Source organism: Equus quagga, chromosome 5, assembly GCF_021613505.1.
Source record: "Equus quagga isolate Etosha38 chromosome 5, UCLA_HA_Equagga_1.0, whole genome shotgun sequence".
Taxonomy (NCBI): Eukaryota; Metazoa; Chordata; class Mammalia; order Perissodactyla; family Equidae; genus Equus; species Equus quagga.
Genome location: NC_060271.1, coordinates 93,670,775 through 93,691,203, shown reverse-complemented (window position 1 = coordinate 93,691,203; position 20,429 = coordinate 93,670,775). Strand labels below are relative to the sequence as shown.

At 43.2% G+C, this 20,429-nt stretch overlaps 1 protein-coding gene across 4 annotated transcripts in view; it reads left to right on the top strand.

The window, feature by feature from the left end:
* Positions 1-794: 794 nt before the first annotated feature.
* The window catches only part of EML6 (EMAP like 6), a 253,213-nt gene continuing 233,578 nt past the window's right edge, over positions 795-20,429 (top strand). For 3 of the 4 annotated variants that reach the window (XR_006888845.1, XM_046663360.1, XM_046663358.1), the window contains exons 1-2: positions 795-961; positions 1,745-2,478. Coding sequence is in view for 3 of the 4 variants with exons in the window: in XM_046663360.1 (XP_046519316.1) it covers positions 2,282-2,478 (197 nt within the window). In the remaining variant the exon portion in view is untranslated. Of the gene's footprint in view, positions 962-1,031; positions 1,240-1,744; positions 2,479-20,429 lie in introns of those variants that run through there. The other variant, XM_046663359.1, reaches the window with a different exon arrangement.

The following is a 20,429-nucleotide window of genomic DNA, read 5'->3' as shown; positions in this document are numbered from 1 at the left end:
TGTAACTCATAGTTCACTGCGGGCAGTTTAAGGAGAAATGCCACCTGCTTTTGGGTTTGAGGGCCAAAGTTAGTTGCTTAGGGCTGAGCAAGCATCTTTCCCATTTCCAAAATCTGGTCATCCTCAAATACCCAAGTCCCCTAATTTAGAAGGGAGCTCATGGCAAGGCGCTGGTTCTTAGATAGGGCAAAGTGAGACCACCTCCCCAGCATTTTTCTTAAATTTGGCAGCACTGGACTTTAATATAGCACAACCCGTATGTATAAAAGGGAAAATTCAAGTAGGAAACAAACTTTGGCTTGAGTCGGCTACAGAACGAGGAGGATGTCGGCTACTAGAGTAACCCTCAGGGACTGGTGCAGAAGAAATTCTCGAGGTGGGCCGTAGAGATTGTCTCTACTCCAACTCCACTGCTCTTCTACACGGATACACCTGCACGCAGGTCAGCCGCCTCGGTCACTAGAGAACGCAGGGCGCTGGCAAGCGAACTCCTTTGGTGCGCCTTCCTCTACTGAGCGGGAGAAAAGGAGGCAAAGCGGCCGTCAGTAACGGGTACCTCCACGGTTCCCTCTAGGCGCGCGGAATCCTGGGACTTGTGGTCTAGCGCCGCGCACTCCCTGCTCTCCCAGCCGGAGCCGGCGTTGAGAGGACTACACTTCCCAGGATGCACCGGGGAAAGGGCAACCTGGGCGGGGAGAGGCAAGGGGCGGCCCCAACGCTCTGGGGCGTCGCGGTTTCCAAGAGCAGTGATCTTGCCTAGTAACTGGCCGCCGCGGTTCCCGAAAGCCGTGCGGTGGCCCCGCCCCCGGAGCCCCGGCTGGAGGAAGAACCTGTCTCCCGCGGCGCTCCAGTGACGAAGCCCATCCGCGGGTGCGGGAGGCGGGGAGGGGAGGGCAGGCAGAGGATTTCGCTCGCCTGTGCGAGATCCAGGACGTGCTGGCGGCGCCAGCTCCGAGCAGAGGTTAGAAGCGGAGAAAGCGGGGATGCTCGGCGGCGAGGCCGTATCGGGTGTGGGAGGAGTGCAGGACACCCCTAGGGCGCAGTGCGCGCGGGCCGGGGTGTCCCTAGGGGCCAGCGTCCCTCGGACTCACGGCGACTGATGCCTGGGATGTGTGTGCGCGCGCGTGTGGAGCTGACTGTCCCTGTGGTTCCGCGGGCGCCCCCGCCCCCAGCCGGGCTAGAGGCGTGACCCTTGAGCCCACGGGACCCTGTAGCTACCGCAGACCTTCTTGGGGAGAGGTACACGATTTGTGCCACTTGTTAATTGTTTAATTTCTTTTGGACCGGGAGCGTTTGTAGGTAGTGCTTTCCTGCCTCCACCGGCACTAGTGTCTCATTTCCTCCGATTCAGAAAAATCTTGTATGACGCTTGCAATTGGAGTTGCTGATTAGGGAGCTGCTAAGTTCTTTATGGTATCTCGGCCAAAAGAGGGTTCACCGATGATATGAATTTTAAACACATACACAACTAATTGGAGCATCTGAAAAATGTCCATTACGTATTCACCCTGGCTTAATGGGGAGACAGCAAATGTTCTTTCAAGTCATATCAGCAACCACCAGCCTGCAACATTTAGGGCACATTTCATATCATTAAGAAGATGGAACTGGAGAGAGAAGGGGGGAGTAGTTGACAATTAAAAAAAAACAACTTAGTTTAGTTTGGGGATCATTTTCTTCGACTGGGTGACTTATGCAAAAAAATCTGTTTTTTTTCTTCCTCGCTCTCGCGTCCTGGATATAGACTGTCAGTTTCGGATCCAAGGATGATGATGGCAAAGCTTACCCGGGTTCCCTGTCAAATCAAAGCTGTCACAGAATAAACCCCGCTGCCTGCTGCGAAGCCCCCTGCGCACTGCAAACTTCAGTGAGAGAACTGGGGTAATCACTGTTTGGATATGCAGATCCCTGATATAAAAGGCAGGGTGAACCCCCCAAGAACCTCCCCCGGGGGCCGAAGCCCGCAGGTGCAGTGAGGCGTGCGCGCGCGGGTGCTGGCGCCCCCGAAGACGCCTCGCCGGGGCAGAGGGAGCCGGGGCGCCCGGCGGGGTCTGGCGGCCGCGCACCGGCGGCTGGTCTCCGGCGGCGGCGGCGGCGGATGATGGTGGCGGCGGGCGCGCTGGGCTGTATCTGTGCGTCGCCGCGGAAATCAGCGCCCGGCGCTGCGCCCTGAGCCCTTGCAGGTCCTCCGCAGCCCGAGCCTTGGCGAGGACAGACCCGGCGCGCAGGGGCCGCGGACCGGCGCGCGGGGGGGCCGGGGGGCGAGTGGGGTCGGCTTATCATGGCGGATCGGACAGCTCCCAGCTGCCAGCTCCGGCTGGAGTGGGTGTACGGGTACCGGGGTCACCAGTGCCGCAACAACCTGTACTACACGGCCGGCAAGGAGGTGGTCTACTTTGTGGCTGGGGTCGGGGTGGTTTACAACACCCGCGAGCACAGCCAAAAATTCTTCTTGGGACACAACGACGACATTATCAGGTAAGGAGGTGGCCTGGGGCGGAGAGGAGGAGTTGAATGTGGAGGTTGGAAAGGTGGGGAGAAGGATGACCGACCGGGCTTTCCTGGGGTCAGATCCGGGAGCCCCATGGAATAAAGGATTCTCTCTGGAACCGCATGGAATTACAGACTGGCTGCTGCTTTTAAGGCTAGGGCAGAAACAGGGTGTGTGTGGGGTGGTGCAGGTGGGGAGCGAGAGATCTCTTTTCTCTTTATCCCTCTGGAAGGCTTTTAAATCTCTAAGGAGTTGAGTGTCCTGATGCTTTTTTGGTGTTCATTCCTGCTACAAGTGGAAGGATCCTGGGTAACTATCAAGCACTTCTCCTTCCTTCTCTAACTAGGTAAATGTAGGACCAATAACCTAAACTGTGGGTATCATCTTTGTGAGGCTCCTCACTAGGTTCTTCAGCAAGCAAGAGGATTAAAAAAAAGATCTAAAAGAAATTTTGCTACAGGTAATTTGGAATCTTCATCCCAGACGCTTTGAAACTGGGAAATTTCTGCAGTGAGTGGGGTGTTCTCTAATATTTCACTTGGCAGTGTTTTAATGCCAAAAAGCATATTTATACCCTAAATGGATGCTTCCACAATGTTACTGAGGTTATAAAAGGCTGGCAGCTGCTGGACCACAAAATCCTACCAGCCAGCCCACAGAATGACCAACATCTGGTAGCGGATGGCCAGGACTGATTAGAAGAACACGATTGGATGAATAGCCATTTTAGGGGCCCTCTCTATTAAATTGTAGAGGGGTGTATTTTGATTGTTGGCCCTGTCCTCTCACCTTTGGACCAGATGCATTTTCCTCCAGCCCTTGTCAGCTTCTTGTGTGACTAAACAAGGTGTGGTCCAGATGCTGTTCACAGGGAATCCCTTTCCGCCTTCGGCAGTTAAGGAAGATTTCCATGGCATGGAGCCTCAGCCCAGGGGAAAATGACTTGCTGAGGATGGACTACAGCTGACAGAGAACATATTTGTACCTTCCAAACTTGTGTGTTCATTGATGTAGAAGAATTTCCATCACATTTTCAGAATATTACCACTTGTGCTTTCAGTTTGCCTTTCATAATGAAATAAATGATTAAGTGGTGTAATGTTAATGGTCTTAATTTCTCCGGGGAAGAATAATTTAAAACACTAGCTTTTTTCCCCCCTTCTATTTTTGTGCTTATTATGGAGCTTTTTTTTCCCCTGAGCCCTAAAGTTGAAAAATTGTTACAGAAAGTAAAAACTTAGTATTTGAAAATACAGTAAGATATTATTTTAAAAAAATCTTGACTTTTAGAAGATGAATATTTTAAGTAGGAGCTCTACTGTCTCAAGATTTGGTGGAACCAACGTGTAAAACTTTCTTCATATCACATACGACAAAATAGCTTTCTTCTCCTTTCCCTGATACGGTAATGGTTGTGAATGGGGCATCTTCACCTAGTTCTATCCTGAAGATTTTACTTTCTAATTACCAGGCTGATTATTAAAGTCACAGGTGAAAATGATTAACAGTGCCTCGTGAAAAGGTTAGATGTTTAAAAATGTAAACCCATGATGTTTTTGCTCTGTGTTTCTTAATGCAGTGCCTTCCATTACTCCATCACTATAAGATGTAGTCCTTTGGGGGAAAGGAGAGAGTGGCAATTAAACAGAAAATTCCCCGGGGTTAAACAATGTTAATGTGACAGTTCACTGAACTACTTTGAGGATTGGAACTCCTAATCTTAATTTTGTCTCTAATAGGAAAAAAAATTAAGTGCACAGTTGAAACTGAAGGTGGGAAAAGGGTGGAGTTGCAGTAAAGTGCTGTTATGACAGGTAGCTGGACCAGTGGGAATGTGGTGCTATCTGGCTTAGTTAACGAAACACTCAGATTTGGAGAAAAGGTGAATGAAATTATTTGTGTAACTGGGTTTTCAGGGAGCCTCAATTGATGAAAAGAAAAAAAAAAGATGATTTGGCTTCTGATCTGTTTATTAAGGTAGTTGTATCTTTATACTGAAGAGTGACATAGTAGTAAGTCTGCCTTCAGAGAAAGGACCTTATCGCTAAATTTTCCATGATATTTGGCTGAGTTTAAGTGTGTATAGGTGAGCAGAGTTCTTTAATACCCATGTATGTCTTTGCACATAGGAATAAAATTAAGTCTAACAGATTAAAAAACAAACCACAGATCATTACATAATTAAGAGCTGTAAAATTATAATGTTTATGCTGTCATTTTGCTTTATCTTATATATGTAAATATCTTTTTCTGGTGAAAGTATTGCACAAACCCTATTTGTTTTTATCCTTAGTATATGGGACTCGTAAGTGCCGTGTCTTTCATAATTTTATTCCCAGAAACAGATGTTTGAAATTAATATTGTAAAATGTTAGGAATATTTATGTATTGACTGTGTATGTGGACAGGAAAATTGTACTGTTTTATTTGTATGAATTTCAGCTCATTTCTGTGTATCCTAGTTATATTACTGATTTTCCACTTAAAATATTGAAGTTCGTAATTGAATAAGTAGGACTAAGGTTTTAGTGCAAAAATGTTTTGGGTTTTTTGGAATCATTACATGAATATTAAAACTTCTAACCCTTCATTCCACCAAATGAGATAATGTAATTGTCCGCTTAGCTTTTTCATTAGTTTGAAAGATATATTCATAATGCATACATTTCCTACTGCTTTATTTATTGTGCTACTTTCCCTAGAATATTAACTAGAAAGCAGCCCAACAAATGTTGGTACCACACTCCATTTTATAAAACCAGGAGATCACGATTAACTTTAATAATGATGTAGGATTTGGCGGAACTCATTAGAGCTCAGCATGTGTGTCCTCCTGATTTGACAGACTCTGTGTTTGGGTCAGGTTTTTTTAAATGTTGGTATGTGAAGCGTAATGTGATTTATTAGTTGTGGAGGCTTAGTTTTATTCTCTTGAATGATTGCCCTTCACCACAGATAACAGATTAGAGAATGATGCCATATTTTAGCCCTGATTACATTGTGACGGGCAAGTGAATACTTAAAACAGCGTTTGCGTTGGGCTAAGAGCAGGACTCACGTCAGGGGTTGAAGGCGAGGAGAGTGAGAGAGACTGGAATAATGACTAACTTGGTTTCTACTTCAGGCAGCAGATCGTGACACAGAAACGGAGTAGATGAAAGAAAAGGTCATGAACACATTTGCTCTCTGTCACCTCCTTTCCATTTTCACAGTGACTCCAGTTGAGACATTTATCTCCTATATTGGTTTCTGCCTAGTTCCCTGTCTCCATTTTCTTTTTGCCTATTTTTCGGCTCTCTATAGTGAGGGACGTTTTTCTGCAATACTCTTTTAGGGGAAAGGGCCCTGACTTTGATCTCACGCACACTCACTTATGAACCCCACCCTGCCATTACTGGAGGCATCTGAGTGAGTGGCCTGACCTCTTGGGGCCTTTTTCATTTGTGAAATAGGGGTAACAATACCTAAATTCCAGAATTGTAACTATTAGAAATAATGTATGCAAACAGTTTAGCGTGGGGCCTGGCCCTTCGTTGATGCTCAATAAGTGCTCTTAGCAGTGGTGGTAGTAGTAGTAGTGTTTAATTAAAAACACACACATACACCAAAACAAAAAAATGATTTCTTATTGCTCACAGGCTGAAGTTTGAGCTCCTTAGCTTTTCATTCTCTGCCCCAACCCACCTTTCTACCCTTGTTTTCCTTGTTTTAAAAAAAATCGTAAATTGTTTGCTTCCCGCTTGCCATATAGTAAGATTACTCTGTTCCTTCCTGCCTCATACTGGAGTGATTCACCCTTCTCCCCCTACACCCCTCTACCAACAGAATAGTGCTGGGAGCAAGGGCCTTGGTGTCAGGCGGACCTGATTTTGAACCTAGATCTGCCGCCGGTTGGTTGACGCGGGGAAATTACTAAAGCTCTGTGAGTCTCAGCTATCATCAGTAAAATAGATTCTCTTATATAAAACGGGGGTTTAAAGGTATCTACCTGGTAGCTTGTGGGGATTATGTACAAGGTGTCCCACAGTGTTTGACAAATGGCAGGTACCCCCCACAGGAGGCCTGTTTGTATCCACGGCTCTGTCTACTTCAGTCTCACCTCTCCCACGAGACCTTTTACCATCCTTAGATAAAGGGGTGCCTTGCACTCCTAAAGTTTTGCATTTTTTGTGACCAATTCTGCTCACTTAATAGGTATCATTTAGTGCTATTCTTTCATTCTGAATACTTTCATTTGTAAATGTATATAAGATCCTTGAGGCTGAGGATGAATTTAATAACCAGAGTACAGACTCAGGGCTAAATGTGTGTACAGATTTATCTCCTCCATCCTCTCGACGACCCCATGACATTGGTACTGTTGTTAGCCCCAGTTTACTGGTGAGGAAACTGAGGCATGGAGAGGTTAAGGATCTTGCCCATAGTCACTATTTAGCAGATTGTAGAGTGAGAATTGGAACCCAAGTTGGTCTAATCCTGAAGCTCAAAAAGTTATTGCTTCACTGCTTTACAGACTCTTTCATTTTTCTCAGTCACTGTGGTCCCTACCACTGTGCCTTATTTCTAACCGGAACTTAGTGAGCTTGTTGCTCCTTGTAACTGTTTATCAATCCTGTGCTTTACTCAAGAGTATTTGAAGCAGATTGCAAGAACTCAGTCTAGAAATGGAACCATATTCAAGTTCGCTTTAGGAACATCACTAGCTTTGAAACAATCATCTACTAGACATACTTAAAAATTTTTTTAAGTCTCACTTGTGACATGGCTAAAATAATCTGGTGCTGCAAATACAGTTGAACTTGTTGAATCTGAAGAGAGGGGTCTAACAGCCATGGTTGGTTGGGTAAACAGGTTCACATGAAGGCCTGGAGATGTGATTACATATTCTTTAGTCCTTTGACCAGTTTGAATAAGGGAAACATAGGGGTAGCTATAAAGAATCAAATCCATATTGCCTTGAGTGCCTGCTCTGTACCAGACTCGTTATATAGATAGATCATCTCATTGAATTCCCTTCTCTCCCAATTCTGAGAGATAGTCTTCTCATTTTACAGATATGGCTCTGAGAGGGAAAGAAGTTTAAGCAAAGTCCCTCAGAAGTGCCATCCTGTTCATTGGATCTCACTTACTCTGTTCATTGACAAGAACATGAAGTGAAAGATTTTGATGAAAGCTTATGGTGTGTTCATAAGTGATCTTATTATTGTTATTCTTATTAATAAGCTATAGTCTATTTGGTGATTTCTATTAAGATTTATTCTCTAAATTGGGTACATTTTATTCTTTCTCATTTTTTCATTCATCAAAAACTCATTCCACATCTAGAACATACAAGGTGCAGGGACTGCAGCAGTGAACATGACTGAGTTCTTGCCCCCATTCTGGTGAGGGGAGGCCAAGAATGAAAGAACAAGAAAACAAGGTGAATATTGATTGTGTTATCTACTAAGAAGGGCGTGATCACAGAGAGGAACTGGGTTGGGTAGGGGTGTGGGAACTACCTTAGATAACCTTTCCAGAGCCGTTCTCTAGGAGATGGCATTTAAGCTGAGACCTGAAGGATGAGAAGGGGAAGATAAGTGAAGATGTGGTGGCAGAGGAGAGGTTATATGTAAAGGCACCAGGGTGGGAAAAAACTTGAATTCAGAGTGCCCAGAATTCTGGTATAGATACCCAGAGAAAGACCAAGGTCATTGCAATTCTCATCCAAGTCATTAATGCTTCATGGGTTTTAACACCGTATGTCCTAGATATCCCAGGACAGTCACAGATATTCCATTCAGTTATTGTCATAGGTACATTTGTTCTTGTCATATCATGGGTCTCTACTTTGACTACAGAATATAGGACCACGTTTTTATTTGGAAAATATGGTTACTATATAACGGGTCGCTGCTTAAAAAATATTGCACTGGGGGCCAAACCAGTGGCACAGCAATTGAGGTCACACTTTCTGCTTCAGCGGCCCAGGGTTCACCGGTTCAGATCCTGGGTGCAGACCTGTGCACCGATTGTCAAGCCATGCTGTGGCAGGCATCCCACATATAAAGTAGAGGAAGATGGGCATGGATGTTAGCTCAGGGCCAGTCTTCCTCAGCAAAAAGAGGAAGATTGGTGGTGGATGTTAGCTCAGGGCTAATCTTCCTCAACAATTAATAAATAAGTAGAATAAAAATAAAAGAAAATATTGCACTGGAGTATACTGTCTTATAAAGAATGATATTAGCCCCACCACCAATGGTCAGTCAGAATGTAGGTTGTACTGTGGTAAGTGAAAAACTGTTTCATGGCAGCATCTCTAAACAAGGCTGTCCTAGGGCATCTTCTGCCCACATGGATGTGGGTCTGAACACCTTTGCAATGTAGGTGATATTTTTACCACTAAAAAAGAAAAAGGAAGCTGCTGGGAAGGTTGACTTGCTGGTTCTGCTTCTGGGACTGACTCTTCCCCCAGCAGACTGGACCCACCCGGAAAGCCATCCTTTAGCCAGCCAACTGCACATCTTCAGCAGTCAGACTTCTCTTGTTGGTTTTACTCGAGTTTGTCATATGTAGATTGATGTTAGATGTAATTAGAATGTTTGAGAGCAAACACTTCTCAAATATCATTATGCATAGGAGTGACCTGAGTACTTGCTAAAGTCCAGATTCTGAGTTAGTCAGTCTGGTGTGGGGCCTAATGTTCTACCTTTCTAACCAGCTCCCAAGTGATGCCGATGCTGCTGGTCCACAGGCCACTCTTTACACAGAAGATTTTAGGGACCTCCTTGGTATGTTTCAGAGTTCAGTAGACCAGTGTTTTTTCCAACACAAAAGATATTGCTGGCCAGTGAAATAGACATGTATATGTATGTTTATTTGACATATAATAATAAGTCATATAATAATGCCAATCTAATATAATAATGTCAATAAAATAAATGACATATAATAATATATATGTATACATGATTCATATATTTATTAAATTCTTAGAATCAGTTTTTTAAATTAAGTTGGCACCTAGCCCAGTGTTCTTTCTTTTCCAGAAAAAACTAAGTAGGCACTGGCTGGAACAAGTTGAGGAGATGGCGAGCCTGTCCCTGTGAGCAGTGGAAGAATGAGTCCACAGGGTTTGTGTAAACATATGTTTTCTGGGCTCTTGAGTACATACCTAGGAGTGGAATTGCTGAATCATATGGTAACTCTATGTGTAACTTTTTGAGGTACTGCCAAATTGTTTTCCAAGGCAGCCACACCATTTTAAAATTCCATCAGCAATGTATGAGAGTTCCAATTCCTCCACGTCTTTGCCAACACTTGTTATTGTCTTTATGATTATAGCTTCCTACCGGGTGTGAAGTGGTATTCATTGTGGTTTTAATTTGCATTTCACTAATGACTAATAATATTGATCATCTTTTCATAAATTTATTGGTCATTTGCGTATCTTCTTTGGAGAAAATGTCTATTCAAATCCTTTGCCTAGTTTTTGATTGGTTTATTTGTCTTTTTATTGTTGAGTTGTAAGAGTTCTTTATATATTCTGAATATGCGTCCCTTATCTGATACATTATTTGCAAATATTTTCTCTCATTCAGTGAGTTGTCTTTTCTCTTTCTTGATGGTGTCCTTTGAAGCACAAAAGATTTAAATTTTGATGATGTTCGATTTAGTTTTTCTTTCGTCACTTATACTTTCCGTGTTATGTCTGGGAAACCATTGCCTAATCCAAGGTTGTGAAGATTTACTCCTACTTTTTCTACTAAGAGTTTTATAGTTTTAGTTCTGACATTTAGGCTGATGATCCATTTTGACTTAATTTTTATATATGGTGTGAGGTAGAGGGTTCAACTTCATTCTTTTGCATGTGGATATCCAGTTGTCCCAACACCATTTGTTGGAAAGACTTTTCTTTTCCCAGTGAATTGTCTTGTATGTTTACAGCCTTTGAATTCCCCTAGCAGGAGGTCTTCCTCTCATGTAGAAGAGGCTGAACAATTAGGGACCCAGAAACTGAAACAATCATTGAAAAGATTAACCTTTTTGTATATTTGTAAATATGCTATTAGATCCTATGAAGTATATATAGATTTTTATATATTTAAAGAATATAACCATTTATACTTTGAGGAGCCAGTGCAGTATTTAGTAACTGCTGGTTTAGGGACCAGTAACAGTCTGTACGTTGGCTTTATTTACTCCCAAAGATTCTTGCTTTTTAAAAATGAATTTACAACCTTTAGCCTTGCTGCTGGAGACAGATCTGTTGAGGCTGCTGAGGGGGTGGAGGTGGTATGGAAAGCAGAGGGAGTGGTCGGAGAAGGTGCCCCTTGCCCTCTACCCCTTTGTCAGTTCATTCCTTTCCTCCCTCAATGGGAGGCAGGCACCTGGATGGCCTCAGCTCAGAAGTTGGATTCCAGGATTGCCCACTAGTTACTGCCACTCCCTTTTCCATCGGCATGAAGTAGGGGAGGGCAGGCCAGCTCTACCTCCCTGAGATGAAAGAAGCTTTCTCTAGATTGGTAGTACATAAATAGCCTGGTCAGAGAATTATCCTAAGGCTATTGAGAATTAATTTAAGGCACGAGGATTCTTGTTTAGTTTAACTGCTGTTTCATAATGTCATTAAAACATTTTCCGTGTTCATTGTAAATTGATTTTATGGGTAAGAATAAAACAAGATCCAGAATTAACGAGATGTGTTCTAAGTAAGAGATCATCAGTTGCAAGAAACTGAAACTTTTTCAAAGAAATACAATTAAGGGATGGGATCATAAGGTGACAAGAGAATCTTTTGGAACTCAATTAGAGGGAGCATGGCTGGTCCCTCAGGTGCTGCATGGTTATTGGGAGCTAGTCTTTGCCTATTTCTCTTGCAAGTGTTCCCATGTATCCCAGGGATTCATATCTCTACTCTCTGGATAATATGTAGTTTGATTTTCTCTGACTGCGGACTGGCTTCCTAACTCAATGATCCATTTTGCACGTAGCACTCCCTACCCCACCCCCCCATCTGACTTGGCCCATCAGCACACATGACTATCTAGCTTGGTCCTACAAAACCAATTGAATCCATGTTTTGAGCCTTAATTCCAAATTTCCAGAAAAGAGAATCTAGTTGAGTTAGCATGGATGAGGATGTCCACCCAGTCCAATCAGCTATAGCCTGGAGGGTGGGACCATGTTTCAGAGGACTTTGCCTTTAAGGAAGATTGTCTAATAATGGAGGTATGGGCTGAGAAGGAAGGAATGGCAGCTCTATACAGGAGGTGGATTAGAAGAGGAGGAGGCAAGTGATTTCTTGATGGAGAGAAAAGAGCAGGACAATGAGAAATACTGAGTTGAGGGCAAGAAAAGGTAAGGAAAGGGATATTAAGAGGGCTTAAACACAAAATATTGGTGATACAATATATCATGGAATATTCAGTTCTCATAAGAGGCCATGCCAGGGTGTCTCTGGAGAATGCTGGCCAATGGCTGTTGACCACAGCCGTGGAGGGCTAGGTGGACATCAAGCATTTGCCTACTGGGATGTCAGTGCTGGGGCCTGGTGGTAGGGGTGGAGGGCAGAGGGGAGCATATGGGAATGGGGGCTGATGCTAGCAGGTACCAGGGAGGTGGCCTGATGGCACTCATGAGAGGCTTCCTGGGGCTGGCACAGCCTGCCAATGTGATGTTTGTGGGGTTCAGAGGCTGCAGCTATTTGCCAGCTGTTGAAGAAATATTTCCATACTTTACCGGGCACAGATACTGGTGCATACCTGCTGAGGACCAACCATGGCTATGAGTGGAAAGGTTGCATGAGTGAACTCTTGGATGATTTAGTGAGCTTAGCCATCTAACAGATATTGAAAACAAATCTTCGTAAAACCAGACTTAAAATCTACCTAAGGCTCCCCATTGCCTGCAGGTTAAGGTTCAAGCTCCTTCAGCGTGGTCTCTGAGGCCTATTGTGATTTACTTCCTGGCTCCTCCTCCAGCCTAATGTCCCTCTATGTCCTTCTAACATTCTCCAGCCACATCAAACTCCTTGCAGTTCCCTGAACTCAGCATCCTATTTTGTGTATCCTCATCCTTGCACATGCCATTTTGGCTGCCTGAAACAGCCCCTCTCTTCTCCACTTGTACTGTCTTTTCTTCCTTCAGTCTGAAAGCAGTGTCATCTCCCCCTGAAGCCTTACCTGACAGCTCAAGACTATTTTAAGTCCTTCTTTCTCCATGCATGCAGGCCACCATGTAAATACATCTCTTCTGAAGTCATTGCATTGTGTTGTGTTTGTTGATTTACCCATCTCTCCACCTGATCTGAGTTCTGTGTGTGTCCCTGTGCCTAACACCTGTTGTGGGCATAGTAAGTGCTTAGCATATTTTTCTTTGTTATTAGTTCTTCATATCTCAAATTATTTGGAAGGCACAAGGTGTGAAATGGGGATGGGATTTCTAAGGAACTCACTCTATACACACTTTGTGAGGAGAAAGTCCTGAAAGTATATTATCAGCTGGCACTTAGATACAAGATTCAGAATCTTCATTTAAAAAAAAACTTGGATGGCAATAATGTCCAATTACTGCATTGCTTGAAGTCACACACCAAATTCTATTTGGCTTCTTCTGTCTACTGCTCTCCTGGTCTAGATGGAAAATACAGCCATTGAAGATATGGTGTTTTTCTATTGAAATGCATTCATGGATCTTACAATGAAACACTGTTTTTGAATGACTTGAGATTTTTTTGACTGTATTATAAGGAAAATCTTGATTTGTATCCTGTTATATTTAGGAAACGTGGGGGTCTTTTAAGCAACTGTTGAAAATATGATGGAATCTTTGTAAGAGGGATGTCTGCAGAGATTGTAAGATAACAACTGCTGGCTCTAAATGACTCTAAGTCTTTCCTGGCTCAGAGGAGTTTCACCCAAGATACAGAAATAGGCGTTCAAGGGCAGGCCTTCTGGCAAAAGGGACTTTTGAAGGATGAAGAGCAGTTTGGCAGGCAGGTGGGAAGGGAATAGGGGAAGGAGGAAACACCATGGAGGGAACAGCTTGTGCAAAGGCTCAGGGGCTTAAAAGCAGGGTCTCTTGAAGGGAGAGTAAGTGGTTCGATATTGCTGGAATGAGGAGGATATTATGGGAGATGAAGCTGCAAAAGTGGGTTGGGGCCAGATCACTAAGGGGTTTATAACTCACCCCACAAATTATGGGGACCAGTGAGAGGATTTCAACAGGGTGAGACAAGACCAGTTTACATTTTAGGAAGATCATTGAAGACAGAGGATTTCCACTTTATTCCTATTAACCTTTTCTTCAAGATTCCTCCCCACACTTTTTCCTTTCAGTGTCAAACTTCTCAGGAAGGGAGCATGGCGTTGTACAAGGGGATTGGGTCTGTCTCTAACCAGACATTGGGCATGGTACTTAACTTGACATGGGCCTGAGTTTTCTCATCTAAAAATGAGGAAAGATCCTTCTAAAGTCCTTTCTAAATCAAAGTGCTGAGGTTCTGAGTTGTTTACTGCCTCCATTTTCTTCTCTCTCATTCCTTCCTCAACATAATGAACTGGTTTCTGCTTTCACCAGCCGCTGGAATCATTCTCTGGAGCAGCTCCAGTGACCTCCAGTGCTAAACTGGGGGCCACGTCCTGCTTAACCTCCTCACAGCATTGGGTCCAGTTGACGTCTTCTACTCGATATCCTTCCTTTCCTCTCCTTGAGGTTGTAGTCCCCTGCTTCTCTCTTATCTCCCTGCCGGCCCTTTATCTCCTCTCCCTCGCCCACCTTTTACGTCTGGGGGCTCCTCAACGTTGCTAATCAGGTTTTCCTGCCAAAAATGCATGACCTGAAGCTAATCTTGAAGAAACAAACCAATACAATTTCAGGGATATTCTCTAATACAACTGGTCTGTACTTTGCAAAAAAATGTCATTCTCAAAAGACAAAAGAGACTGAGTAACTGTTCCAGATTAAAGGAGACTAAAAAGATAAATCTAAATCTAATGTGTGATTCTGGATTGGGGTGGGGAGGGATTGTTATACATGACCATATTGGGACAATTGGTAAAATTTAAATATGGGACTATATATTAGGTGATAGCAGGTATCAACATCAACTGTTCTGAATTTGATTGTAGCAATGCAGTTACGTAAGAGAAAGTACTTGTCTTAGGAGATCTGTGCTGGAATATTTAGGAGTTAAGAGTCACGAAGGCTGAAAATTGCTCTCAAATGGTTCAGTAACAACAACAGTAGCAACAGTAACAACAACAACAATAATATGTCTGTGTGTGTTTGTATGTGTGTGTGTATGTGTTTGTGTTACTCAGGGCAGCTGTTCTCTCCTCTTCTCATTCCATGCTGTTTCCCTAAGACCTCTTACTCATTGCCTCTTCTCTGCTTCCATCCTTGCCCTTCCATTCTACTTTCAACCCAGCAGCCAGTTGATCTAGTTGCAGGGTTAAGTCAGGTCATATCAATTTTCTGCTCAGAACCTTCAAGAGTAAAAGCTGAAGTCCTTATAATGGGGCCTCTATGGGGATTTGGCCTCCTGTTACCTCTATGATCTGATCTGTTTTCCTCCCATCTCTTTCTCCACTCCAGCTACACTGGCCTTCCAGCTGCTGCTTGAATACCCAGGCACTCTTTTGCCCCAGGTCCTTTGCACTTGCTGTTCCCTCTGTCTGGCTCCTTGTTTACCCAGACATCCATATGACTTTACTCACCTCCTTTAGGTCCCTACTCAATGTCATCTTCTTGGTGAGGCCTTCCCCAATTACTCTACTTAAAATTCATACCCCTCATCAACATACTCCTTATTACCCATCCCTGTTTTGTTTTTTTCCTTGGCTCTTATTTATTTTGATCTTTATTGTTTTTCCATTGAATACAAACTCTATTTGGGCAGGGCTGTTTTGTTCACTGTCCTGACTACAGTGCCCAGAAGGGTGCCTGGTATGTAGAAGATGCTTAATAAGTATTTGTTGAATGAATCAATGAATGACTTGTATATGTTGACTTTTGCTTGTTTTAAGATCACCTCCTTGGAATTTCTGCTTAGAACAGAACTTCTTTTTTGGACCCCCTTTGACAGGCTGTGAAGCCTGTGGGCTCCCATCTCAGAATAATAGGTTTGTTTGCTCTGCTTTACCCTTTTATTGAAACATAATGTAGATACAGAAAAATGCACATATCGTGGTGTACAGCTGATCAGTTCTCACCAACCACACCCACCTGTAATCCTCACCCACATCAAGAAATAGAACATTACCAGCACCACAGAGACGCCCCCCATGCCCGCTTCCAGTCACAACCCCCACTGCAACGGTCACCTCTGTCCTGACTTTTAACGGCATAGATTAGTTTTGCTTAATGTTGTACTTTAAACAGAAGTGGTACAGTATGCATTCTTTTGTGTCTGGCTCCTTTCAATCAACGTTATGTTTGTGAGCTTCATCTGTGTTTCTACGTGTTTATTCTCGGTTCCATATTTTTCATTGTATAGAAATACCATAATTCATTTATTCATTCTACTGTAGATGGGCATTTGGGTGGCTTCTAGTTTCTTTTGGCCATTATTGCATTCTAGTACAAGTGAACATACATATGCAGTTTCATGTAGGCGTGGTGTTTCTGGGGCCAGGGCTGCACGTGTGATCAGTTTTGCTAGGCACTGCCATACAGTTTTCCAAAGGGGATATATCAGTTTACACTCCCACTATCACAGAATAATGTTTCCTAATGCATAAAATAAAATGCATAAATAGGACTATAAAGAAAATTAATTATTTTGAAATATAGTTATAAAATGTTTTTAATGTGTTGTGATATGTGCTTGTTTATTAACTCATACAATTGAAAGGTCTAGCAATTTTAATAATTACCATCATGTCAAAGCAGTGATGCATATACATGACATTTGAGAGATCTGTGACAACTGTAATGTGATATGAAAATATCTGTGATTTTATTGGTCTCAAGGTCACAGGTACTGCTAATACTACTGTGGTTTGTTGCCTACATTCTGAATGATAGGAAATACTAAAGTCTGTTACAAGTTAGTGAAAATAAATATTTTTAGTCCATCTAAGGACATAAACCCTCCTGAATTCTGTTAAGGGATACATGGACTCCAGGTTAAGAACCCCTGGGTTAGAGGAACAAAAATGACTTACAACAAAGATTTCTTGAGTTTCTACTATGTGTCATACACTGTGCTAAGTACTGGGGACCCAACAGTGAACAATATGCATCTCCTCTCAAGGAGATTGTAATCATGAGGGCAATATTCATAAATAAATGAGCAGCTGGATATGGCGTGTTCAGTTCTATGAGAATTAGTTAGCCCAAGGTATATGAGAGCCTTAGGACATACACCTAAACCATTCATGGGAGGGAGGTGGTGGTCAGAGAAGGCAATCTGGAGGAAAGGAAGGAGCATCATTAGATTTAGGCTCTGTGCTGGTCACTCTGGCTGCAGTGTGGCTAAAGGATTGTTGGAGAGAAAGTCTGGAGGCACTTGAAGTAGTCCAGGTGTGAGATCATTATGGTGACATGCAAGGAAAGCAATGAATATATTCTAGAGATTATGGATTCCTGGTGATTGATTGGCTGTAGGTGGTGGAGGTGAAGGAAGGTATAAGGTAATGGTCAAGTTTCTGGCATAGTCAGCTGCTTGGATGATGGTTATCATTCACTGAAATAGAATGGGGAGCAGGTTCAGGGTGAGGGTGTGATGAGTTCAGCTTTGAACATATTTAGATTGAGGTGTCTGTGGGACATCCAAGAGGTGATTATATATATGGGTCTCTTGCTCAGGAGAGAGCCGTGGGAGTTGCAGTGAGCGTGTAGGAGTAGATGAGATAACCAGAGAGCATATGGAGGAAGGAAGAGGCCAGGGTCAGGATTTTAAGGCAGATCAACTTATAGGAGATCTGCAGAGAAAGAGGTGCTTGTGAAAGGTGGTAGTAGTCAGGGGGTAATAGGGTAAGAGGCACACCAGGAGAGTGGAGTGCCCTGGAGGCCAAGAGCAGAGAAGGTGTCAGGAAGACCCTCAATAGTATCAATAGAGTATAACAAGGTAAGTCTGGAGAAGGGCCCTGTGGATTTAGCAATGAGAAGGTCGTTGATGTATTGCTTTTCCTACATAAACACTGGGAACAATTATTTTTCTCTGGATTGTATTTTATCTGTGTTTTAAACTTTCTGTTATAGCAGTTAGAATTCCAAGGATCATTTCCTTTTAGTTTTACTTTTCTTCTTACATTTCCTTTCTATATTTTGCTCATGCTCCACTGGGTCTTATGCCACGGTGATAGTAAGCAGTTATCTCAGCTTAATGACTTCTAGCTCTAGCAGACTCTGGCTCTTTTTTTTTTTTTTGGACAATAAGAGATGTTGTTACAGACATTGCCTCTTGGTAAAAAGCCTTCCGGGTCTATTATTCTGTGTAGTAGACATGAACACAATGACTTTGGCCAGGCCGTGTTTATCTATGTGAGCGCCTGGCGTGCTAACAATGAATTCACAAGTCGTCCTTCTTGCTTTGAGTAAGACTCAGTTTTTAGTCCATATGATAAAATGTAATGGAGGAGATATAAATTCTAGAATTTTTTATAATTTTTTTCTCCCTAGGATGTCACTTGGATTTTTATATAATCTATAAGAGAAAAGTGAGGAGAAGTTCAATTAAATAAACATGTTCAGTGCTTACTGTGTAAATGACAGCGCACAGGCCACAGTGGTGACAGTTTCCAAGCAGGAAACGTCAAGTGCCTGTCACTCCTTCCCTCTTGCATCTCTGTTATCCAGTCAGCCCTGAGTGCAGTTGATCATGTGCTCTCTGTCTTGCTGCTTCCTCCCTAGTTCACACCCCTGGACAGTTACAGCAGCCCCCAACTGGTCTTCCTGTCTCTATCACTCCGCTAGTCAATCCTCTGTTTGAAAACCTGGCAAAACTTTAAAAAAATGCTGATTTATGAGTCCACTCTTAAAGATTCTGATTCAGTAGCTCTGGCTGTAAGCCCTTAAAATCTGTATTTTGAAGAAATTTCCCATAGAAATATAGATATAGGCGAATATAACTGCATACACACACACACAATTTGTCCATTGTGAGGACCAACGAGCAATGACACATCAGTAGTAGGAAAACACCTAGCACCCAGAACTTGGTTTCTAAATACTGTTCTCCGCAAGAAAGGGTCAGAACTCCTTACGAAAAAAGCTGATTCCAGGCCTGGGGCAGGGAAAACACAAAATGAGTCTGGAATATCTTCCTGCGCTAGAAAGTCAGCAGTGTTCAAAGAACAAAGGGAGGTTTTTTTTTTTTTTTTAAGGAAGATTAGCCCTGAGTTAACATCTGCTGCCAATCCTCCTCTTTTTGCTGAGGAAGACAGGTCCTGAGCTAACATCTGTGCCCGTCTTCCTCTACGTTATATGTGGGACGCCTGCCACAGCATGGCTTGCCAGGTGGTGCCATGTCTGCACCCGGGATCCAAACGGGCGAACCCTGGGCTGCCAAATCGGAATGTGTGCACTTAACCGCTGCGCCACTGGGCCGGCCCCAAAGGGGATGGGGTGCTGCATGGGCCAGGAAATGAACCCGGGCCTCCTGAATGGCGGGTGAGAATTCTACCACTGAACCACCCATGCACCCAAAGGGAGATGTTACAATGACGTGAGAGCCAGCTTGAAGGGACTTCTCCTGACCACATTGGGGATAATTTGAGCATGAATTATAATCTGTTGAATAAAATAAAAACCCATGCATCTATAGTGATATAAGTAACTAATGGGGAGAAGAGAAAGCTCTTCCTTGAGTGTAACGTCAATATTAAGTATAGATGGAGTGATGGAGTTAGAAAATCAATGGATGTTATAGTCAATGATGAACATTTGTTGAGGAACATGTTATTTACATAGTGCTTCAACAAAAGATAATTACTAATTACAAAGGACAAGCAAGAACTACAGTAGAGAAACCTGGCAGACACCACCTTAACCAAATGATCGAAGTTAACATTCACAATAATGGGACAAACCAAGTCATTTAAAAAAAGCTTCCCCAAGTGGTTCTGGACGCTGGAATCCCCGCACTATGCTAGCACTGGGATTAGCCTTTGGAAGTACAGATCTGATCTGTCCCTACCCTACCTGAAAACTCCTGCAGGCTCTGTTGCTTCTGGAATGGGCTTCGAACACTTGGGCATGGCCCCACCCTACCTTTTTGCCATCATCTTCTACCACAGCTCTGTTCTCCTACCCTCCCCTGCTTTTACTCCCATCATACCATACTCTCTGCAGTAACTCTAACGGTTTCACGTCTCTGTTACTGCACACGGCCCTGCTGCTTAGAATTGCCTGTCTGGTGTGTCTGCAGGGCAGATTCTTCTTATCCAAGAGGCACCTCCAGTGCATCGTCTCTCTGAAACCCTCCCTGATTTCTTGACGCAGAATCAATGTCTCTTTCCTCAGTACCCCCACAGCTTTTCTCCATACCTCTCTTATAGCACTTCTCACATTATGCTATAATTTTCCATTTGTGTGTCTCCCCGCTGCACCCATGCAGCCTAATGGTCCCTCTGTGTCCTGGACACTCTTTGTGTGGTGGAAAGAGCTAGGGCTTCAGAGCCAGCCAGAATCTGATTCTACCACTTATTAGTTGTTACCCGGCCAGCCTCACCTTCTTCCTCAAGAGCTACTGGTAGGTTTATTGTCAGAATTCAACTAAATAAAACATGTAAAGAGCTTTGCAAAGTGAGTTAAAGAGTAATAAGGAAAAAGAAACCTCACTAGGCACTGTGTAATTTTTTTTAACATGTACATATAAATACTTTACATATATATATATATATATATATATATATTTTCTCTATAATCCTGAAAAAATTCAAAGGTATATTCACATAGCTAGTAATTCACCCAGCTTCGAGCCCATTTCTATCTGACTCCAAAACAATGCTCT